The sequence below is a fragment of the Salmo salar genome, chromosome 09 (assembly GCF_965601325.2).
Source record: "Salmo salar chromosome 09, fSalSal1, whole genome shotgun sequence".
Lineage (NCBI taxonomy): Eukaryota > Metazoa > Chordata > Actinopteri > Salmoniformes > Salmonidae > Salmo > Salmo salar.
In genome coordinates, this window is record NC_138299.1 from 31,143,034 (window position 1) to 31,167,786 (window position 24,753).

The following is a 24,753-nucleotide window of genomic DNA, read 5'->3' on the forward strand; positions in this document are numbered from 1 at the left end:
CTCACAGCAAGAACTGGCAAATCTGGTGCAGTCCATAAGGAGGAGATGCACTGCAGTACTTAATGCAGCTGGTGGCCACACCCCCCATTTTGTTCAGGGACACATTATTCCATTGCTGTTAGTCACATGTCTGTGGAACTTGTTCAGTTTGTGTCTCAGCTGTTGAATCTTGTTATGTTCATACAAACATGTTAAGTTTGCTGAAAACAAACACAGTTGACAGTGAGAGGACGTTTCTTTTTTTGCTGAGTTTAGTTCAGTTATCTTTGCCTTCTTGGGTACAGGAACAATGGTGGCCATCTTGAAGCATGTGGGGACAGCAGACTGAGATGGGGAGCTATTGAATATGTCCGTAAACACACCAGCCATTTCGTCTACGCATTCTGCCCGTTAGAAAGAAGACATAGACAGTCTTTATGTTTAGGTATATACAGTTAAATGGAAACTTTTCTTTATTTTACCTTGTCTTTCTTTCTCCCTGTCTCCATGTATCTTGCTAGACTAGAGAATATAGGCGTACTGCTGTAGGCCTAAAATCCAAGCTGCTTCACATCCGGCCATGATTGGGAGTCCCATAGGGCAGCGCACAATTGGCCCAGCGTCGTCCGGGTTTGGCCGGGGTAGGCCGTCATTGTAATAAGAATTTGTTTCTGCTGACTTGCCTAGTTAAATAAAGGTCAAATAAATATATATATATATTTTTAAGTCGACTGGTGAATCAAAAAGTCTTTAGAACATCCAGTAGCCTTTTAATTTTTTATGTTGTCCTCTGTCGCCATCTTCTGGTTTCTTGTGATTAGTGTGTGCATATGCTGTCATATGGGTACTACATGCACACTAGATTTTTCACTGTATTTCAGAATGTCTGATTCTTACAGAGCTGCCAACTCTCACGCATTTGACCCTCTTCTTACGCTCTCACCGCACACATCTCGCGCACTGAAAAGTACTGCTTTTATTTTTCTAATTCGTCCATTGTATAGTCAGCTCGTTAACTGTTCAACTGTTCTCCAAATCCTTTTGAAATCAAAGCAGCTGTGCCTGCAATTTAACATCACGACCTGAACCTCTATCATTGTGCTGTCTTGCCACAGCACTGTGAACCACGGCACATTGAAGCATATGATTGAAGCATATGATTTGTCTAGTTATGTTCCTCTGTAAAATGGTCATCTCTGCATACCCGTCGCAACACTGGTTGATGCGTATTTATAAAACCCACTTAGGCCTCACTCCCCCCTATCTGAGATATCTACTGCAGCCCTCATCCTCCACATACAACACCCGTTCTGCCAGTCACATTCTGTTAAAGGTCCCCAAAGCACACACATCCCTTTGTCGCTTGTCTTTTCAGTTTGCTGCAGCTAGTGACTGGAACGAGCTGCAACAAACACTCAAACTGGACAGTTTTATCTCAATCTCTTCATTCAAAGACTCAATCATGGACACTCTTACTGACAGTTGTGGCAGCTTTGCGTGATGTATTGTTGTCTCTACCTTCTTGCCCTTTCTGCTGTTGTCTGTGCGCAATAATGTTTGTACCATGTGTTGTGCTGCTACCATGTTGTTGCTAACATGTTGTTGTCATGTTGTGTTCCTACCATGCTGTGTTATGTGTTGCTGCCTTGCTATGTTGTTGTTTTAGTTCTCTATGTAGTGTTGTGTTGTCTCTCTTGTCGTTGTAAATAAGAATTTGTTAACTGAATAGCTTAGTTAAATAAAGGTTAAATAAAAATTAAATGTAAGGGATTAAGGGGATTGGATGCATGTTTTAAATAAATGCCCCACAAGGGAGTGGAGCTGAATGGAGAGCGAGAAGTTCTCCGCTGAGTTTATAAAACTGTAAAATAGTGTTTTATGTACAATATTTTAAACAAAATTAGGTTGCATTTACACCCGTGCCTATTGACACAGCATGTACTAATGTGTCACGTCCTGACCCTAGTAAGATGTCATTTTCTATAGTAGAGTAGGTCAGGGCGTGACAGGGGGTGTTTTGGGTGGTTTGTCTATGTTTTCTATTTCTATGTTTTAGTTCTAGTTTTTCTATTTCTATGTTGTTGTTTTTGGGGTTGATCTCCAATTGGAGGCAGCTGGTCCTCGTTGTCTCTAATTGGAGATCATATTTAAGTAGGGGTTTTTCTTCCTGGGTTTTGTGGGTTATTATATTTTGAGTAGTGTTTGTTTCTCTCTGCGTCACGGTTTGTTGTTTTTTGTCATTTTCAGTTATTTGTGTATTGCAAAGGTTTCATGGATTTAATAACATGTGGAACTTCAACCACGCTGCACTTTGGTCCCCTCTATACGACAGCCGTGACATAATGCCAACTTTCATCCACATTTGCATTAGTCCCCTCGTTTGGTGATTGGCAGACCTACAATATGTTTTAGCAGGGAAGTTTGGTTAGGTGACATATTGTAATTATGAAAATCATTTTGTCAAACAGATTGTGAACCCAAAATTGTCATTTAGATTCTAGAGAGGGGACAATAAAAATTTAAATAATTTGGTTAGTGTGTCGGGCAGATTTATGTAATCTTGTCTAGGAGATGTTATTATCTATTTACTTAGTTTGATCAGTGGAACAATTATCATTCTTAACAATGGGCTATAGGGTAATTACTGTGCTTGTCAGCAAGGACACTACTGTTATTCCCCAAACTTATTTTATTATTCCACTTCTTCCCAATTTTGCCATTGTAATCACATATTTTAAATCTCATATGCCTACTTGTGTCTTTGAAAATGAATTATGTGAGGCAATGTATTTGTGCAGCCATTCATGGACAGTTATTAATAAGTTATACAAATAAGCACAGGATATTAAATGCTCCAGGAATCAAATATAATTTTTTCCATTTTAGTATTGTGCACATGCTAGGCAGCTCAAAAACGCGTCTATGTAGAGTACGATGATGACAAGGATATTCAACTAGTAGGCTTAAACCACCTGAATATTGATATTCATTCGATTTTTCTTGAAGGTTTGGTAATTTTGAGAAATTAATGGTTATAACAAGAACATTTTCAAACACCCATCACTTGGGAAACATAGATCAGGAGTGGCCAACCCTTCTGGAGAGCAAGCAGAAGTTTCTTCCAGACCCATTATAAAGAGATAGTTCACCCAAATTACAAAATACGAAATGTTTGTGCCCATACCTTGAAAGCAGTCTATGGACAAGGAGACTGCAATCTATGATTTGGTTACCCACTGCCATTAACCATTAATATTTCCTGTACAGAGCCTTGGTGTAGTTGTAACAGTCTGCCGGCACGTTGCAGACAACTTTCTACCTGACAAAAGGGATCAATCCCTGCTTCCAACCTTCACACTGTTTCTGGTATTTACCTGACAACAGGGATCAATCCCTGCTTCCAACTTTCACACTGTTTCTGGTATTTACCTGACAACAGGGATCAATCCCTGCTTCCAACCTTCACACTGTTTCTGGTATTTGCCTGTCTTCCGATCTCATTTCATTACTGTCAGAATAAACTGTCAAACCACCGAAAGATATGCACAAAAAAATATTATTATACTTTAAATTTCATCCCCCAAATATCGCAAAGTAACAAAGTCGTCCAATTTTGAGTGTTCATTTAATGTTCAAAGCATACTGAATACACATGACCTGTGTTTTATTTTATTTTTTTAAATCCACTCTGGTCATAGGCCTAATGTCAAAATGCCTCGAATTGTAGGAAATGAGCTTTGAAACAGTAGGCTACAATTTTACCTGTCTAGGGGTTGTACTAGGGGGGAATGAAATTCACATAGCAAATCTCACCCCAAGCTTTCTTCAAGAGTTGGTAGCCCTGTTCTTATGTTATTGAGCTTGAACTGATATTTTGCTGTTGTGTAGTTGGTGATATCTTCTCATCCCAAGACATGAAATGCATCCAAATCAGGTGTTTTCAGTCTGCCTTTAAATAAGAAAATAAAGCATTCCCTTATATTCCCCTACATGTCTGAGTAGGGCTAATGGTATGAAAAATGTTTGGTCACAGTATTAACATGCCACAGCATATCATCAGAGAACAAAGATTGTGTTCTTTTCAGCTAGCCTATATGCTAATACTTTGTGGCTTATTTCCATGCATTTACTATAATTCACTTCTCTTTTTGACCTGCACTTTTAGAGGAATTTTACTGTACCCTGCAATTAAATCGACAACCTTGTGCATGTGACTAATAAACGCCATAATATAACAAGGACAATGTTGAGGAAGTTTAAACAGGATACTGTAAATGATTCTAGTAAATTATTTACTTTTTAGATAAATGAGTCATTTTAGCTGAAGGATCTATAAATATGCCTGTTATTCCATCTGCCAACCCTTTCTCTTCTCTGGACAAGAAACTGAAAGGAAACTGCATTCCCCACATTGTTCAAATATTCGCTAAACCATGGGGAAGGAGCATGATCTTTCTATTTCCCTCTCTCTCTCACACACACACACACACACACACACACACACACACACACACACACACACCACACACACACACACACACACACACACCACACACACACACACACACCTGACTCACCTCACCTGGTATGCTTTACTAATTTACTCACTGGGAAGTCCGGAGGAATCCAAAGAAAGGAGTCATGATTCATACCATCACCTTGCCTGGATAATATGTCACAACGAAATGCCAACTGTAATGACAAAGTTGCACACAAAATACACAATGTCATCAATTCAATTCAATTAACACACACTACTGTTTTCCATTGGGTTGGACTGGTTGTTTGACAAGGCAGCACACTCATCATTTACATTTTGATTCAGTGATTCACTAGTATTAATTATGACTCACTATTACTGTACTGTACATGTCCATACTTGTCTGCTCATGCCCATTGCTCAGTGTTTGTGTTTCTGAAATTTCTGCCCTGTGGAGTTTTAGGGATTCCCATACATGCCCTTCCTCCACCCTGTCCTCCTCCCTTCCCCCAGTAAGATGCAGATTATGGGGTTTAAAGTTGAGTTTCCCCTGAAACTCCCATCCACCCATCAGACATAATCTAACTGCAGCACTAGTGTTGTGAAAAAAGTTTATATTCCAATGTTATAAGACATTTTTTGCAGAAGATAGTTAATGGAGATTTGCTGTTCTCTTTGTTGTGAATATGAAAATATTCTCAGGCTGAAACCTGTGTGTGTGTCTTTTCTGCACGCACACTTAATATTACTGTTTCAGTGCAGACAACCCAGGGTTGTGTAATAACACAGTCTCCCATCTTTCCATGCACAGACGTTGTTGTTCCTCAAAAAGTACTTCATGTGCCAGGAGTTTCCTACCACATCCGGTCCACTCAGTCATGTGACTCCGTAGAACATCTAAAGAGAACATGTCAAAAAAGGACTATCATAACATGAGATAAAAGAAAGTAATGACCTTACATACCTAGACTTGAATTAAAGTCAGATTAATCATATGGTCTTGTGCCACAGTGGAATAAACTGCACTTCAGGTAATACTTGCCACCGGCCTCGTCAAATGATTAATTGTCTTGCTATACAGGTTATTGATCAGATCATGGTTCACCCATACAGACAGAGAGACTCAAAATGGCAACAAACTGGTCTTCTTTTCAAGTTCAGCTGGGTCATTTCAGACGTGCCAATCATTAGTCATGTTCTGTCAGTAAGGTCAGATAAACAGTGGTTACCACCACTAGTGTGTATGTTCCTGTCAGTGTGGTCTGGTAACACATGGAGATAGTTGCTATGTTTCTTTTGCTTTCATTTGAAGAGAAATGTACCTTGATGTGTATGATTGTGTTTCTTCCTGTGTTGTGCAAATAGAAAGACCCCTGGATTTCACTATGTTGTTCACACCACACACATTAAACAACAGTCGATTGGCATCAAGGATAAATACAGTGTATTCGGAAACTATTCAGACCCGTTCCCTTCTTCCACATTTTGTTACGTTACAGCCTTATTCTGAAATGGAAGAAAACATTTTTTCCCCTCATCAATCTTCACACAATACCCCATAATGACAAAGTGAAAAACAGGTTTTTATTTGCAAATGTATTAAAAATAAAACACAGGAAAACTTTATTTAGATAAGTATTCAGACCCTTTGCTATGAGACTCAAAATTGAGCTCAGGTACATCCTGTTTCCATTGATCACCCTTGATGTTTCTACAACTTGATTGGAGTCCACATCTGTGGTAAATTCAATTGATTGGACATGATTTGGAAAGGAACACACCTGTCAATTTAAGGTCCCATAGTTGACAGTGCATGTCAGAGCAAAAACCAAGCCACAAGGTCGAAGGAATTGTCCGTAGAGCGCCGAGACAGGATTGTGTCGAGGGACAGATCTGGGAAGGGTACCAAAAAATGTCTGCAGCAGTGAAGGTCCCCAAGAGCACAGTGGCCTCCATCATTCTTAAATGGAAGAAGTTTGGAATCACCAAGACTCTTCCTCTAGAGCTGGCTGCCCAGCCAAACTGAGCAATGGGGGAGAAGGGCCTTGGTCAGGGAGGTGTCCAAGAACCCGATGGTCACTCTGGCAGAGCTCCAGAGTTCCTCTGTGGAGATGGGAGAAACTTCCAGAAGGACAACCTTCTCTGCAGCACTCCACCAATCAGGCCTTTATGGTAGAGTGGCCAGACGGAAGCCACTCTTCAGTAAAAGACACATGACAGCCTCCTTGGAGTTTGCCAAAAGGCACCTAAAGAACTCTCAGACCATGAGAAAGAAGATTCTCTGGTCTGATGAAACCAAGATTAAACTCTTTGGCCTGAATGCCAAGTGTCATGTCTGGAGGAAACCTGGCACCATCCCTACGGTGAAGCATGGTGGTGGCAGCATCATACTGAGGGGATGTTTTTCAGCCTCAGGGACTGGGAGACTAGTCAGGATCGAGGTAAAGATGAACAGAGCAAAGTACAGAGAGATCCTTAGAGAGAACCTGCACCAGATCACGCCCTGTCACGCCCTGACCATAGAGAGCCCTTGGTTCTCTATGGTGTAGTAGGTCAGGGCGTGACTAGGGGGTGATCTAGTATATCTATTTCTATGTTGGTGCTAATGTGGTTCCCAATTAGAGGCAGCTGTTTATCGTTGCCTCTGATTGGGAACCATATTTAGGTAGCTATTTCCCCACCTGTGTTTTGTGGGATATTGATTGTTAGTGTGTTTGGGCACTACGTCCTCATGGTCTTTGTAAGTTTTGTTATTTTGTTTTGTTAGTTTCACTTAAATAAATATGTGGAACTATACTCACGCTGCGCCTTGGTCTGCTCATTTCCAAGAACGTGACAGAATATCCCACCAAACCAGGACCAAGCAGCGTGTTCACCAGGTAAAGGAGTTTTGGACATGGGAAGAAGTGATGGGTGGATGCAAAACCCTTCCTTGGCGGCAGACAGAAGGTAATAATGGAGGACAGCGACGACGCCAGGGTTCGCGGCCACAGAAAGCCCAAGGACAACCCCAAGATTTTTGGGGGGATGGGCACAAGGGGTGGCCGGTCGAGCCGAGGAGAGTGCCAGAGCCCGAATGGTGAACTCTGGAGGAGCGTGTCGTCAGACCACGGCCACAGAAACCCCAAGATATTTTTTGGGGGGGGGGCACATGGAGCTGGTGGCTGAGCCGCGGGAAGAGCCAGAGACTGTCAGGGAGGCAATGGAGAAGTTGGGGAGAGAGATGTTGTGCAAGTGTGTTCTGCTCAACATTCGACCAGAAGATCCGGTTAGCAGTCTGGTGAAACCTGTGTCGGCTCCACGCATCTGGCCTCCAGTGCGCCTCCCCAGTCCGGTACGTCCTGTGCCTCCTCCTCGCACTCGCCCAGAAGAGCGTGTCACCAGTCCAGTGCAACCTGCGCCGGCCCCACGCATCAGGCCTCCAGTGCGCCTCCCCAGTTTGGTACGTCCTGTGCCTGCTCCTCGCACTCGCCCTGAAGAGCGGTCTTTGTAAGTTTTGTTATTTTGTTTTGTTAGTTTCACTTAAATAAATATGTGGAACTATACTCACACTGCGCCTTGGTCCGCTCATTTCCAAGAACGTGACAGTACCTCAGACTGGGGCGAAGGTTCACCTTCCAACTGGACAATGACCCTAAGCACACAGCCAAGACAAAGCAGGAGTGGCTTCGGGACAAGTCTCTGGATGTCCTTGAGTGGCCCAGCCAGAGCCTGGACTGGAACCCGATCGAACATCTCTGGGGAGACCTGAAAATAGCTTTGCAGCGACGCTCCCCATCCAACCTGACAGGGCTTGAGAGGATCTGCAGAGAAGAGGTGCTTCAACAAAGTACTGAGTAAACGGTCTGAATACTTATGTGATTTGTATTTCAGTTCTTTTTTTTAATACATGCAAACATTATAAAAACCTGTTTTTGCTTTGTCATAATGGGGTATTGTGTGTAGATTGATGAGGAGATTAAAAAAAATTATAATTAGAATAAGGCTGTAACACAACAAAATGTTGAAAAAGTAAAGTGGTCCAAATACTTTCTGGATGCACTCTAAGCAGACAGGAGTTTTCTAATTGTAATGCAGTTCTGTCTCATTAGGCCTATCATTGTACAGAGAGATAAAATATTTGACAAAATAAAATGTATTGACAGGCCTACTCAGCCAATAGGCTATATGATCTATTCTGCAAGTAGCCAACGCCATGCACTATAATCAGGCAAAATTATATTTTGCTTACTTTTAATCAACTAAATGAGTGAATAGTCTTGATTTTATTTAGGCTATTATTTGCATTTATGTAGGATTATGCACATTTCTCAAAACTTCAAATGCCCTCTGCAGTGTTCTAACATAAACCTAATATGTTGTTTTTTTTAAGGGGGTTCGTTTCATGTTGGATAAACGGCCACAATAATGAAAATGCAGAATTGAAATATGTGACAGTGCAATCCGCCTGGAAATCCCCCACCCTGTGTTGACTCCTCCCCCTCGGGCACTGCTATAATTTAATGCTGGTGTATGTAAAGTTCTGAATTACAACAAACACAGAAGCCAGTGTCAATGGACCTTCATCGAACGAGAATCCTCAACCACATGGATTGTAACACTGATGGTCGACATTCTAAGGATGGGAAAGTTAAATCTTTCAATGAAGAGCGGCTGGACAGTGGCCTCGACTCTCTCAAAGATGAGGAATATAAAGTTGTCGCCTGTGAGCTCGAGCGTCTTCGTGTGGATTGTCCCCCACCGCAGAGAGACGAATGCGGCAATGAACCGTGGAAGGAACAAGTTTCAGAGGATGGAGACACGTAAGTTGAGAAACTATAATACCATCTGTGGACATTCAAGTTTTTTTTCCATGTCAGAAGATAGTTACACCAAGTCTACTATAAATAATGCATTATTATTGTTATTTTTAGGCTATATAGGTAACCTAACGGTTAGAGCGTTGGGCAGTTCACCTAAGGGTCCTGGTTTGAATATCCGAGCCGACAAGGTGAAAATCAATCGATGTGCCCTTGAGCAAGGCACTTAACTCTAATTTGCTTCAGGGGCGCCTTACTACTATGGCATACAATACATTTCACTGCACCTATCCGGTGAATGTGACAATATAAAAACAAATGTACGCTTATTTTTGTAGTTGAGTAATTTTTGCGCAATTGTGGGTGCCTTCCAGTGTGCAACAGTTATTGTTAGCATTTGCATGCAAAGCAGCCTCTAAACAATGCACAAGGAAGGTATTGGGGGGAGTTACAGTCAGAGTGATTATTATGGTCATTGTGGACTGTACGTAAACAAAAGGCTATCAGAACGGAATGTACTATGGCCGGGGGTCAAATGGGCGGCGCTCACACTGCCCCAGCCGGGAAAGTCCCAGGCCTCGTGCCAGAAACCACGCGCTGCAACGTATGCCAGTGCGTCAAGCCACCACTAGTAGAAATAGCTTGAGGGGGAAAAAGTGTGAAGTCTATGAAGTGCTGCCGTTTTCTCATTCTACATTTTAAACCCCTACATGTCATATTCATTTATTTTGTTGAGTAATCTGAGCAGTTAAATAATACATCCTTTTTTTCTTACTTCTTTTTAAATCTATGCAGGCTTCTCCACCTTGCCATTATCCATGAAGCCAAGGACTGTGCAAGGAAGATGATAGAGCTGTCATGCAATGAGCCTTTCCTCAATCAACATAACTACCAGAGACAGGTAAATACAGCTAAAACCTGCATAGGTAGAATACAAGGTGTATGTGTATGTACGAGAGAGTGAAGTAGATGCACACTTACAATAAAGTTTTTCTGTGTGAGACCCATACTTCCAGTTCCTAACCAAATCCCTCCTCCCCCATAGACTCCTCTCCACCTGGCAGTGATCACAGAGCAGGCTGAGATAGTGGAGCGTCTCCTGAAGGCTGGCTGTGACCCCACGCTAGTGGACGACAGTGGCAACACAGCCCTTCACATCGCCTGCAGGAAGGGCTCTCTCACCTGCTTCAGTGTCCTCACCCAGACCCAGGGCTGCTCTACCCAGCTCCCAGCCATCATGGCCACGCCAAACTACAGTGGTAAGAAGGGTCTAGTCTATTTTCTGTTACTTGTTTCAGCTGGTAGGGAACCTGTGGCCATACTGAAACTAAGCAATTACCTAATAATGTTTAACAACTGCAGTAATTACAGTTACTACACAGGTATAAGGGCAGCTTAATGTAAAGTGTTATCCTTTTTCTCTGACCATTGGTCTTCCTCTGCTCTCTGTTTCAGGTCAGAACTGTTTGCATCTGGTCTCTATCCATGGCTTCCTCTCGCTAGTGGAGAGCCTTGTTGATCTCGGCGCTGACATCGATGCACAGGTATGCATGCAACAACTTAGTCTTTCTTCAACCCTACCTTCACAATAGTCCACTCATTTGACTATAATGCCGTGCACATTTAATAAAAAGCATCCAAATGCTGTGTATTTTCCGTTAACTTATTTGGTACTTATTTGTCCCTTGGTGTTCCAGGAGCAGTGCAATGGCCGCAGCCCTCTCCACCTGGCTGTTGACCTACAGAACCTGGACTTGGTGCTGCTCCTGGTCAGTAAAGGGGCGAATGTCAACAGCCTGACCTATGGCGGTCACACGCCGTACCACTTGACCTACGGACGCCAGAACGCCTCCATCGAAAGGGAACTGTATGAGCTGACGGCTCAGGAGCTGAGAGAACTGCCAGACAGTGAGTCTGAGGACAGTGAGGAAGAGGAGGGACAGTCTGATGATGAAGTGGTGAGTGTGACTTAACTCTGATGTGAGTTTATTTGGACTGTGAGTGTGACACATCGCTACTGTGTGTGATTGCTTACATAGGGTATAGGGTTTTGCCATATAGTTCTGAAGTGATACTAAACTGGGAAAACGGTTCAGCATATCTAGCTGTATGTCATGAGTGAACCCAGCAGATTAGACGTTTTAGATAGTCATGAGTGAACTTTGGTTCTAATCCACCTTCTCCTTTCCTTTCGCAGGTGACATGTTGGTATGATGACGTTCAATGGAATGGGTGCCATTAGAAAATAGACCACAGAACCTCCAAAGAACAGTAGTACAGGCAGAGACAGAAGCTCATCTGTGCACAGGCTTTAGCTTTGGTACAGTCGCATGCCGAAGTGGTGCCAACCTGAGGTAGAGGATGGCAGAAGACTGGTACAGCAGGGGTACAACAGACTGACAAAGTGATGATGGACAGTGTGAACCACTGAGAAGATGCCAAATAAACAAAATGGATGCCAATAAATAAGTCTTTATGGCTCTGAAAGAGACTCATTATCACAGCATACATCCAACCAACGATGTAATAACACCTACATGTATTATATTGTAAATGGATGTGAATACAAAGATTTATATTTTTAAATACGTAAAGTTTGACTATTGTAAATGCTTTCCATTGTTTGTGGAAAGGTAAAGCAAGCCACACACTCCAGTAAATTAAAACAATACATATTTAACATTGCCTTGATTTCTGGTGTTTTTCCATCTGTTGGAGATTGATGAAAAAATATGGTAATTTTTCAGAACTTCAGTCATATTTCTTTACGAGACTGAATCATGCAATTATGTTAAATAAATTACACATATGCTGAAAGGTCATTGTTCAAGACGAACACACTATTATGCAGATAAAATGGCACATCACAAATGCCTGAACAGAATAAGGGACTCAAGTCCCAAGACGCTGGTCTATCAGGCTTGTGAATGTGTTACAGCCATATGATGAGCTGTACCATCTATCCATAGACTTGTATGGGTCATTTGTAATGTTATTATAGCCGAGGACACTGGCATTTCCTGTAAGGGTGGGGCCAAGACTGGCAGCAGTGAACAATTTCCCTGGGGAGTCAGAGCTTCCCAGACATGAGGAACTCTCAGATGTTTACTGTGATTAAAGTCATGTGATGAGGGATATACAGTAACTTTGATTACCTGTGTGTGTGTGTACAAACAGTCTGGTAGAACTCTGAGACTATTGTCAGTGTGGTTATTGTCATGCGTATAAGTACAAGCTTAAAAGCTCATGGGAATCCTACCACGGAGCTTCTGATTTTCATACTACAAAGATTAGTCATTTTGCCTTGTCGGTCTACTTTTCAGTGGTGCATTCTCAAAGAAACCTCTGCAGGTGAAGGCAAATTATTTAGTCATAGCATGCTCCCTCAAAGCCTGAAGTGATCAGGAAACACAAGAGGGACAGCCAGGCCATTCAGAAAAGAGTCCCGAGGGGGAATAAGAGAAGCTCATATGACTCGGCATGACAAGGAGAAATGACAAAGCCTTCGGATGGAAAATCCAGACCGTCTTCATGAAGGGGAATATACAGTGCATTTGGAAATTATTCAGCCCCCTTGACTTTCTCCACATTTTGTTACATTACAGACTTATTCAAAAATTGACTAAATCATTTTTTTCTTCATCAACCTACACAATTCCCCATGACCAAGCAAAAACAGGTTTTTAGTATTTTTTTCAAATATAAAAACCCCCTGAAATATCACATTTACTTCAGTATTCAGACCCTTTACTCAGTACATTGTTAAAGCACCTTTGGCAGCAATTACAGCCTTGAGTCTCCTTGGGTATGACGCTACAAGCTTGGCACACCTGTATTTGGGGAGTTTCTCCCATTCTTCTCTGCAGATCCTCTTCAAGCTTTGTCAGGTTGGATGGGGAGTGTCGCTGCACAGCTATTTTCAGGTCTCTCCAGAGATGTTCGATCTGCTTCAAGTCTGGGCTCTGGCTGGGCCACTCAAGGACATTCAGAGACTTGTCCCGAACTCACTCCTGCATTGTCTTGGCTGTGTGCTTAAGGTCATTGTCCAGTTGGAAGGTAAACCTTTGCCCCAGTCTGAGGTCCTGAACGCCCTGGAGCAGGTTTTCTCTGTACTTTGCACCGTTCATCTTTCCCTCGATCCTGACTAGTCTCCCAGTCCCTGAAAAACATCACAGCATGATTCTGCCACCACCATGCTTCACCGTAGGGATGGTGCAAGGTTTCTTCCAGACGTGACACTTGGTATTCAGGCCAATGAGTTAAATCTTGGTTTCATCAGACCAGATAATATTGTTTCTCATGGTCTGAGGGTCCTTTAGGTGCTTTTTGGCAAACTCCAAGGAGGCTGTCATGTGCCTTTTACTGAGGAGTGGCTTCCGTCTGGCCACTCTACCATAAAGGCCTGATTGGTGGAGTGCGGCAGAGATAGTTCCCCTTCTGGAAGGTTCTCCAATCTCCACAGAGGAACTCCGGAGCTCCATCAGAGTGACCATTGGGTTCTTGGTCACCTCCCTGACCAAGTCTCAGAGCTCTACGGACAATTCCTTCGACCTCATGTCTTGGTTTTTGCTCTGACATGCACTGTCAACTGTGGGACCTTGCATAGAAAGATGTGTGCCTTTCCAAATCATGCCCATTCAATTGAATTGACCACAGGTGGACTCTAATCAAGTTGTTGAAACATCAAGGACAATGAATGGAAACAGGATGCATACTTATGAAAATGTCATCATTGAAGATGAGGTAATTCCATTTTAGGTGATTGCTAAAAATCAGAGTTGTCTTTGATAAGACATTTGTGGATGTGAGTATCAAGTTTATAATGCACATATGCTTACAACCACTTCAAGAATGCTGTACATCCAGCAGTCTAGAACAGGGAATAAGGGGATCTTCAATCCCATTGCTCAACTTTCAAATATTATTGTATTGCATCACTAATGTGCTGAGCTGTGTGGACAATTTATTTCAAAAGATCTGAATCCACTTGCCTTTGAAGGAAAATAAGGAGGAAATAAGACATTCAGGAATTTCTATAGCACACACACAATCATGGTGTCAAATAACAGTCAGCATAAGGCTTTGGATCTATGCACCATATCTGTATGGGGAAAGAAAACCTACCAGGATTTGAGTTTCTCGAAAACATTCTCTTTAATTGAACAGCGTAAATGTACAGCAAAAAAGAAGTCGGGGCTTTCGTTCTGAAGATCAGCGGTAGTGTTCTCTGTCATATATCTAGGGTAGTCTCCCCTCTAGACTGGAACACATGGAAACACTCAATCTCGCTCTGACAGGGACACAAGGTGGACATCGATCTCGGTCTCTGTCAGGATCCTGCAAATGGAGAGAGAAATACTGATTCTGCCTGGTTCTTTGTACATAACCTATCTGTCCAGTGTATACTTGGTGTTTACACGACATACAAAAAAAGATTACATTTCAGATTACATTTCTATTTACACTTATGACTTCCTATGTTCTTTTCTGCACCAAGCTTCGAAAAGTTCCATCACTATTAAACAATTCCCATGGAGACTCACCTGAATTTAGGGTCTTCCGTTGTAATGACACCGATCTCTAGCTCGGAGGGCTTGAAGTCAATGGACAGTACCGTAGACAAACAAGTTATCGCAGTCTGTAAACAGAAGAGGATGAAACTCAAACTACTTCAAATCGGGACTAGTTTGCTGATTTAGGTTTTATTATTCTACACGCCAAGGGGTATGGTATTTTACCTCGATTGTTTGCGCAAAGGTCCAGTCCAGTTTTTTCTTGACCTTTTTCTCCAGGAAGGTGGTGGCCTCTGTCTGTTTGACCCCAGCAGCGGTGGCCTTGAAGCCACAGTAGTATCCTGCAGGGTCACACTTATACACCTGGGGACCACACTCCTCATCCACACCAATCACTATCATGCCTGCAACAATGGATAAAAAAACAATGCATTAAGTGAGATCAAAGGCCAAAACATCTTAGCTAAGAATGCAACTTCCTTACTCTGCATTTCCCCCCAAAAAATAAATCTACATTTTAGTCATTTAGCAGACGCTCTTATCCAGAGTGACTTACAGTTAGTGCATTCATATTAAGATAGCTAGGTGAGAACCACATATCGCAGTCATAGTAAGTACATTTTTCTTCAATAAAGAAGTTATCAGCAATGTCAGTGCAAGTAGGAAAAGTGCAGTTTTTTTAGGGGGAGGGGGGATAAGACAGATGTCTTATTTAAGATACTCTTTGAAAAGGTAGGGTTTCAGACGTTTTCATAAGATGGGCAGGGACTCTGCTGTCCTGACGTTTTTATTAGTGAGGAACAACAGCCGTACTGTTAATTTTAAACCAGCAGGTTTGGTTCACCTCCAATAATTTGAAACCACTTATAGTCCAAGATTATTATTATTTTTAAACAGATTTGTAACACTTACAGCAACCCAGAGGTCTCATCTCAGCGTTCTGTGTGTACACCTGAGAGATGTCAGCCATCCTCTTACACAGCATGTCCACTGGGATCTCATAGCCGTACTTGTACTTCCAGTTGGCTGCTTCGTAGCGAGCTCTCTGGACTTGAGACTTGCTGTCAGCTGAAGACAAATGAATCGGTTATTATTTGTCATTATTACAGAAATTAATTAATACACTCCATTAAGTTAAGTTAATCTTCAGTGTGTATTGGATATTTCAACATAAAATATTTCCCACCTGTCATTCCGGACATGACACAGCCAATGTTTTCTGTGATTTTGAATAGGTGTGTGACTGTGGAGGCATCAAGAAGCTTGTCCTGTGGGAGAGATTGAAGAGTACATCTCATTACAGCCTGTAACATCGCATAAGCATATTGATAACAGAGCAATGAATAAGTCATGAATGGTGTTCTTACTGGAACTTTCTTCTGTGTGACGACAACTGCACAGTCTTGTCCTCGGATAGCTAATGAGGTAAGGCCACCTTGATTGATAGCCTTGAATGCATATTCTGGGGAAATAAACACAACAGTAAAAAATTATGTATCACTCCAGACTGTTGTTTATGGGAGAGATAACAGATTCAAAGCGGCAACTTCTGTCAAATAACGTGACACGAGTAGTTCTTAAGTTAACAAATTTCAAGCGCAGCAGGAACTGTTGAATTTTAACGTTAGCTAGGATAGCTACTTAGCTGGCTAACTAGCTAATTGATTACCTACAAGTTAGCAAGTATAATCAATTACTTACGCGTTAGGATCTGACAATGTTAACATACTTTATTCGTTCACTGACATAATTAAACAGCTAGCTAGAGATAATATGCTTAACTTAAGTAACATGTTCCTTAACATTAGTAGCTAGCTAAGTTACTAGCTTACGTTAGTTTGCTACCGGTGATGACTGCGCAAGTTAGTATTTTTTTTTTCTTCATAACGATCCCATACTAACCGACTTGGTAGAGTCTGCCCTCTGGAGAGAAGATGGTAATATGTCGGTCAAATCCTGCACTCGACCCTCGGGACATTTTGTTGGTAAATATGTATAAAAGTTGAAACTGAAAATAGAACCGCTCAGGGAAAAAACGATGCACGGCAATGACCCCCGGAAGTAGTTCTCGGGAACAGTAGATTCCTGTTTGGGTCAAACGAAGAAGGGGCGTAGTTTACTCACACTGGTTTGATGAATGCTTTTTTTTATATATAATCTAGGACTCAAAGTGATTGCGTCTTTCTTTTATAATTTTTTCACGTTATATAGTTTCATTAAGGAACACTGTATTTTACAGTTTGTGAAGAGCAAACAGAAGCAGGTGCCTTATTTTTCCCTGGTGAATCAAAGCCACTTCTGGGGAACTAAATAAGTATATCTCTCTGCCCCATTCTCATCATAGTGGATGTGACAGGAGCCTCCATTTGTCTGGACAATGGTGTCATAACTTGATATCCTCTGAAAAAAAGTAACAGAACACCACAAGAATTATAATAACCTCAAACACACGCATGCCATGTATTTATTTATTTGTGGCTCCTGAGTGGCACAGCAGTCTAAGGCACTGCATCTCAGTGCTAGAGACATCACTACAGACACCCTGGTTCAAATCCAGGCTGTATCCCTGTGCGATAGGGCGGCGCACAATGTTCCTTTTAGGTCCTCATATAGACAACATGAATTTATGCATTGATTTGTAATAAATAAGCAAGCTCCATCTCTCTTTTACTCTCACCTGGAATTGTACCCTCTTTCCTGGAGTGTAACTGCTCAGCACCAGCTAGTGCCCTCTCTGCCACTTGAAGAAGAGGCGTCGAGTAGCACCATCGGGCAGGCAGGCCTTGTGGTCCCGCATCAGGTCCCGGCTCAAAGTTACAGTGGTTCCCAGAGTGCAGTGTGACATACAGAAGGAAAGGGTCATCCTCAGAACTGTCAAACAACCAGCGGTGTCAAGATCCAAACAAACCCAAAGAATACACAATGTATTGCACACAAATACACAGAGTGGACAAAACATTAAGAACACCTTTCTAATACTGCGTTGCCTAATATGATCCTCCAGAAAGCTTTGGTTTGTAAAGATATAGGACTGAGTTTGTAAGACAGAGTATACAGCTGAACTCACATGTCAGTGAAAAAGCAGTGGGCCTTCTGCTGGACCAGGCTCATGTCATGTCTGTCCCAGCTGAGTGAGGGCCGCTGCATGTGCTTCCTCCACAGGACCAGAATGACCAGGCCCTGTCGCTCCAGCTCTGACACCACCACCAGGAGCTGCATGTAAACACAAAGACATTTAGCCATCATCACTTATGTCACACCATGGTCCTTTTAATTAGGAACCAAACAGAACACAATGTATTTAAAAGGACTACTAATTTCTTTGCAAATTTTAACAGAATGTTTGTTGCATGCCAGCCTTAATAAACATTATTTTGCTTTTAGAAGATCAACAAAGGTTAGCCAATATAATGCATTGCATTTAGGGTGAACATTCTCCTATCCCTGTAATGTAAGATTTTTATGAATGAAAGAACAATGCATTCGCCCATTGGGATGAATACTCAGTCCGTCATGTGTTAATACCTTCATTCACTTCCTCTGTAGGGAATTTCCCTGGTTGAGTCTGTGACAATTGACACATATTATTATTTTTGAAACTTTATTTAACTATGCAGGTCAGTTAAGAACAAATTCTTATTTATGATGACGGCCTACATCAGCTGTAGAGAAATTAATTATCTCAATGCTTAACCATTGTTTTGGCTTTTTTTGGTATTAACTATTGGTTTACTCAGGTAGGGTTGCAAAAATCCAGTAACTTTCCCAAATTTCCCTGGTTTTCCAAAAAAAAACAGTTGGAGTTCCTGGACAACCCTACTCAGAGGTGATGATGATGGGAGTTCTTTTCTACAGGATATTGCATATTTTCGACTTTTGACAAAAATTTCATAGAAATAAAAATAGACAAATATTTTTTTAAAAACATAATTTTTATACTGAAATAAAATATAAACTCAACATGTAAAGTGTTGGTCCTATTTTCATGAGCTGAAATAAAAAATCCCTGAAATTTTGCATACACACAAAAAGCACATTTCTCACATTTTAAGCACAGAATTCTTTACATTCCTGTTAGTGACAGGTGTGACATATCAAGAAGCTGATAAAACAGCATGATCATTACACAAGTGCACTTTGTGCTGGCAACAATAAAAGGCCACTCTAAAATTGTGAAGTTTTGTCACACAACACAATGCTACAGATGTCTCAAGATTTGAGGGAGCGTGCAATTAGCATGCTGACTGCATTTTAGCATAATGTTAGCATGCTGACTGTCCACCAGAACTGTTTCCAGATAATTTAATGTTAATTTCTCTAACATAAGCCGCCTGAAACGTTGTTTTCGAGAATTTGGCAGTAGGTCCAACCTGCCTCACAACCGCAGACCATGTGTAACCATGCAAGCCCAAGACCTCCACATCCGGCTTCTTCACATTCGGGATCGTCTGAGACCAGCCACCCAAACAGCTGATGAAACTGAGGAGTATTTCTGTCCGTAATGAAGCCCTTTTGAAGGGAAAAATGAATTTTGATTGGCAGGGCCTGGCTCCCCAGTGAGTGGGTAGCCTTATGCCTTCCCAGGCAACACCCATGGCTGCGCCCCTGCCCAGTCATGTGAAATTAGGGCCTCATGAATTTATTTCAATTGACTGATTTCCTTATATCAAATCAAATCAAACTTTATTTGTCACGTGCGCCGAATACAACAGATGTAGACCTTACAGTGAAATGCTTACTAACCAACAGTGGAATTTTTAAGTAAAAAATAGGTATTAGGTGAACAATAGATTAGTAAAGAAATAAAAAAACAACAGTAAAAAGACAGTGAAAAATAACCGTGGCGAAGCTATAACAGTAGCGAGGCTACATACAGGCACCGGTTAGTCTGGCTAATTGAGGTAGTATGTACATGTAGGTATGGTTAAAGTGACTATGCAAATATGATAAACAGAGAGTAGCAGTAGCGTAAAAGAGGGGTTGGGGGGTGGTGGGTGGCGGGACACAATGCAGATAGTCCGGGTAGCCAATGTGTGGGGGCACCGGTTAGTCGGGCTAATTGAGGTAGTATGTACATGAATGTATAGTTAAAGTGACTATGCATATATGCTAAACAGAGGGTAGCAGCAGCGTAAAAGAGGGGTTGGGGGGGGGCACAATGCAGATAGTCCGGGTAGCCAATGTGTGGGGGCACCGGTTAGTCGGGCTAATTGAGGTAGTATGTACATTAATGTATAGTTAAAGTGACTATGCATATATGCTAAACAGAGGGTAGCAGCAGCGTAAAAGAGGGGTTGGGGGGGCACAATGCAAATAGTCCGGGTAGCCATTTGATTACCTGTTCAGGAGTCTTATGGCTTGGGGGTAAAAGCTGTTGAGAAGCCTTTTATTCCTAGACTTGGCGCTCCGGTACCTCTTGCCGTGCGTTAGTAGAGAGAACAGTCTATGACTGGGGTGGCTGGGGTCTTTGACAATTGTTAGGGCCTTCCTCTGACACCACCTGGTGTAGAGGTCCTGGTTGGCAGGCAGCTGAGCCCCAGTGTAGTACTGGAACGTACACACTACCCTCTGTAGTGCCTTGCGGTCGGAGGCCGAGCAGTTGCCGTACTAGACAGTGATGCAACCAGTCAAGATGCTCTCGATGTTGCAGCTGTAGAACCTTTTGAGGATCTGAGGACCCATGCCAAATCTTTTTAGTTTCCTGAGGGGGAAAAGGCTTTGTCGTGCCCTCTTCACGACTGTCTTGCTGTGTTTAATGGATTTATTGTCATGGTGTACATTCTAGTTTGTTGGTGATGTGGACACCAAAGAACTTGAAGCTCCCAACCTGCTCCACTACAGCCCCGTCGATGAGAATGGGGGCGTACTCGGTCCTCCTTTTCCTGTAGTCCACAATCATCTCCTTAGTCTTGGTTACGTTGAGGGATAGGTTGTTATTCTGGCACCACCCGGCCAGGTCTCTGACCTCCTCCCTATAGGCTGTCTCGTCGTTGTCAGTGATCAGGCCTGCCACTGTTATGTCTTCTGCAAACTTAATGATGGTGTTGGAGTCGTGCCTGGCCATGCAGTCGTGGGTGAACAGGGAGTACAGGAAGGGACTGAGCACGCACCCCTGGGGGCTCCAGTGTTGAGGATCAGTGTGGCAGATATGATGCTACCTACCCTCACCACCTGGGGGCGGCCCGTCAGGAAGTCCAGGATCCAGTTGCAGAGGGAGGTGTTTAGTCCCAGGGTCCTTAGCTTAGTGATGAGCTTTGAGGGTACTATGGTGTTGAATGCTGAGCTGTAGTCAATGAATAGCATTCTCACATAGGTGTTCCTTTTGTCCAGGTGGGAAAGGGTAGTGTGGAGTGCAATAGAGATTGCATCATCTGTGGATCTGTTTGGGCAGTATGCAAATTGGAGTGGGTCTAAGGTTTCTGGGATAATGGTGTTTATGTGAGCCATTACCAACCTTTCGAAGCACTTCATGGCTACAGACGTGAGTGCTACGGGTCTGTAGTCATTCAGGCAGGTTGCCCTAGTGTTCTTGGGCACAGGGACTATGGTGGTCTGCTTTAAACATGTTGGTATTTCAGACTCAATCGGGGACATGTTGAAAATGTCAATAAAGACACCTGCCAGTTGGTCAGCACATGCCCAGAGCACACATCCTGTTAATCAGTCTATCCCTGCGGCCTTGTGAATGTTGACCTGTTTAAAGGTCTTACTCACATTGGCTACAGAGAGCGGGATTACACAGTCATCCAGAACAGCTGATGCTCTCATGCATGCCTCAGTGTCGCTTGGTTCGAAGTGAGCATAGAAGTGATTTAGTTCGTCTGGTAGGCTTGTGTCACTGGGCAGCTCTCGCGGCTGTGCTGCCCTTTGTAGTCTGTAATAGTTTGCAAGCCCTGCCACATAAGACGACTGTCGGAGCCGGTGTAGTACGATTCAATCTTAGCCCTGTATTGGCGCTTTGCCTGTTTGATGGTTCGTCGGAGGGCATAGCAGGATTTCTTATAAGCTTCCGGGTTAGAGTCCCGCACCTTGAAAGCGGCAGCTCTTCCCTTTTGCTCAGTGTGAATGTTGCCTGTAATTCATGGCTTCTGGTTGGCGTATGTACGTACAGTCACTGTGGGGACGACGTCCTCGATGCACTTATTGATAAAGCCAGTGACTGAAGTGGTGTACTCCTCAGTGCAATCGGAAGAATCCCGGAACATGTTCCACTTTGGATAGCAAAACAGTCCTGTAGTTTAGCATCTGCTTCATCTGACCACTTTTTTATAGACCGAGTCACTGGTGCTTCATGCTTTCATTTTTGCTTGTTAGCAGGAATCAGGAGGATAGAGTTGTGGTCGGATTTACCAAATGGAGGGCGAGGGAGAGCTTTGTACGCGTCTCTGTGTGTGGAGTACAGGTGATCTACAATTTTTTCCTTCGGGTTGCGAATTTAACATGTTGATAGAGATTAGGTAAAACTGATTTAAGTTTCCCTGCATTAAAGTCTCCGGCCACTAGGAGTGCTGCCTCTGGGTGCTCGATTTCCTGTTTGCTTATTTCCTTATAAGTGCGGTCTTAGTGTGGTCTTAGTGCCAGCATCCATCTGTGGTGGTAAATAAACAGAATATCCATGTCATCATTCAGTCACGATTCCGTGAAACATAAGATTTTATCGTTTTTGATATCCCGCTGGTAGGATATTCGTGATCGTACCTCGTCTAATTTATTGTCCAATGATTGTACATTGGCGATTAATATTAACGGTAACGGCGGCTTTCCCACTCGCCTTCTGCGGATCCTTACGAGGAACCCCGCTCTGTGTCCTCTGTACCTGCGTCTCTTTCTCTTGCCAATAACGGGGATGTTGACCTTGTCGGGTGTTAGCAGTATATCCTGCTTGTTGAAGACAAAATCTTTGTCTAATCCGAGGTGAGTGATTGCTGTCCTGATATCCAGAAGCCCTTTTTTGCCGTAAGATACGGTTGCATAAAATACTATGTACAAAATAAGTTACAAATAGCGCGAAAAAAACACATAATAGCACAATTGGTTAGGCGCCCGTAAAACTGCTGCCATTTCTTCCAACGACATTTATATGAACTGTAACTCAGTAAAATCGTTTAAATTGTTGCATGTTGTGTTTATATTTTTGTTTTGCAATTGTCTACAGTTGCCTCAGCAGTATTCTGTAGGGGAGCACCATGGTGTAGCCGGAGGACAGCTAGCTTCCGTTCTCCTCTGGTCACATTGACTTCAATACAAAACCTAGGAGGCTTATGGTTCTCACCCCCTTCCATAGACTTACATAGAAATTATGACAACTTCCGGAGGACATCCTCCAACCTATCAGAGCTCTTGCAGCATAAACTGACATTTTGTCCACCAAATCAAAGGATCATAGAATTAATCTAGTACTGAAATCATAAGCTTTGGTCACTGGAACTCTTCCAAGTCAAGGTAAGCATTTGGTTTTATTAATGTATTAATACAATTTTGGTTTTATTAATGTATTTTATTAATGCCAGCCAGTGTAACTGCTAAACTGATTTCTGACTGTACACTGTACTGTATGATTTTAGCGGGTTTATTAGTAGTTCTAGTTGACTATGATGTGACAACGATGTAGGCTGTGTGTAACGGTTAGTGGTCAAGATATGAAGTTTTGGCTTGGAAAGGTTTTTTCACCTGGTCACAGACAGCTGATGTGTTGTGCAAGTGAAGGGAAAAGGTGAGGAGGAGACTGAATAGATAGTTGCGAGAAGTAATTATATATAGGCCTACAATGAGCAAAGTGATCATGCTGTTTTTATGTGGCTGCTATGAAAGTGAACCGTTAGCGTGTGATTAGGGGTGTATTCATTCCACCTATTCTGTTGAACCTTCACCTCACTAAAAACCCGGGTTCGATCCCAGGCTGTGTCACAACCGGCTGTGACCGGGGGTCCGATAGGGCGGTGCACAATTTGCCCAGCTTCACCTGGGTTAGGGAAGGGTTTGGATGGGCACCTGCAGGCTGGCTTCGGTCGTCAGTTGGACGGTGTCTTCTCCGACACATTGGTGTGGCTGACTACCGGGTTAAGTGGGCGGGTGTTAAGAAGTGCGGTTTGGAGGGTCACGTTTCGGAGGACGCATGACTCGACCTTCGCTTCTCCCGAGCCCGTTGGGGAGTTGCAGCGATGAGACAAGATCGTAATTGGATCGCAATTGGATATCACAAAATTGGGGAGAAAAAGGGTGTAACCTAAAAATAATAAATTAAAGAATGATGGCGTTCAATGCTGCAAAAATGTTTTGATACCCTTCCCCAGATCTGTGCCTCGACACAATCCTGTCTCTGAGCTCTACGGACAATTCCTTCAACCTTATGATTTGGTTTTTGCTCTGACATGCACTGTCAACTGTGGGACCTTACATAGACAGGTGTGTGCCTTTCCAAATCATGCCGAATCAATTTAATTTACCACAGGTGGACTCCAATCAAGTTGTAGAAACATCCCAAGGATGATCAATGGAAACAGGATGTGCCTGAGCTCAATTTCGAGTCTCATAGCAAATGGTCTGAATACTTATGTAAATAAGGTATTTCAGTTTTTATTTTTAATACATTTTCTAAATTTTCTAAAAGCCTGTTTTCGCTTTGTCATTATGGGGTATTGTGTGTAGATTGATGAGGGAAAAAAATTATGTAATACATTTTAGAATAAGGCTGTAACGTAACAAAATGTGGAAAAAGTCAAAGGGTATGAAACATTTCTGAATATACTCAGTCCATCATTACTTTAGGCCTATGTATAAGGTCTAATATGCATATGGGTGTTTGGAATTAATCGTCACCTCTGAAAGTGCTGTCCATTTCATTGCACTCTCTTGGCATTCTCTTAACCAGCTTCACAAGTTAGTCACCTGGAATGCATTTAAATTAACAGATGTGCCTTGTTAAAAGTTAATTTGTGGAATTTATTTGAGCCAATCAGTTGTGTTGTGACAAGGTAGGGCT

General features: G+C 42.5%; 2 protein-coding genes and 1 pseudogene across 2 annotated transcripts; 1 reads left to right on the forward strand and 2 right to left on the reverse strand.

Annotated features, from left to right (window-relative positions):
• The first annotated feature begins 8,965 nt into the window (after positions 1-8,965).
• On the forward strand, positions 8,966-11,943 carry nfkbiab (nuclear factor of kappa light polypeptide gene enhancer in B-cells inhibitor, alpha b). Its single transcript, XM_014211117.3, has 6 exons — positions 8,966-9,261; positions 10,054-10,159; positions 10,304-10,517; positions 10,714-10,802; positions 10,956-11,216; positions 11,456-11,943. Exons 1-6 carry the CDS (start codon positions 9,014-9,016, stop codon positions 11,498-11,500), a joined length of 963 nt encoding a protein of 320 aa, XP_014066592.1. The 5' UTR covers positions 8,966-9,013; the 3' UTR covers positions 11,501-11,943.
• Positions 11,944-14,387: 2,444 nt separating this feature from the next.
• LOC106611176 (proteasome subunit alpha type-6) lies at positions 14,388-16,873 on the reverse strand. Its single transcript, XM_014211118.3, has 7 exons — positions 16,674-16,873; positions 16,139-16,233; positions 15,958-16,039; positions 15,684-15,839; positions 14,997-15,175; positions 14,802-14,896; positions 14,388-14,595 (listed from the first exon to the last, which is right to left on the reverse strand). Exons 1-7 carry the CDS (start codon positions 16,747-16,749, stop codon positions 14,538-14,540), a joined length of 741 nt encoding a protein of 246 aa, XP_014066593.3. The 5' UTR covers positions 16,750-16,873; the 3' UTR covers positions 14,388-14,537.
• Positions 16,874-17,381: 508 nt separating this feature from the next.
• LOC145857939 (mitochondrial ribonuclease P catalytic subunit-like) overlaps positions 17,382-24,753 on the reverse strand; it is a 28,945-nt pseudogene continuing 21,573 nt past the window's right edge.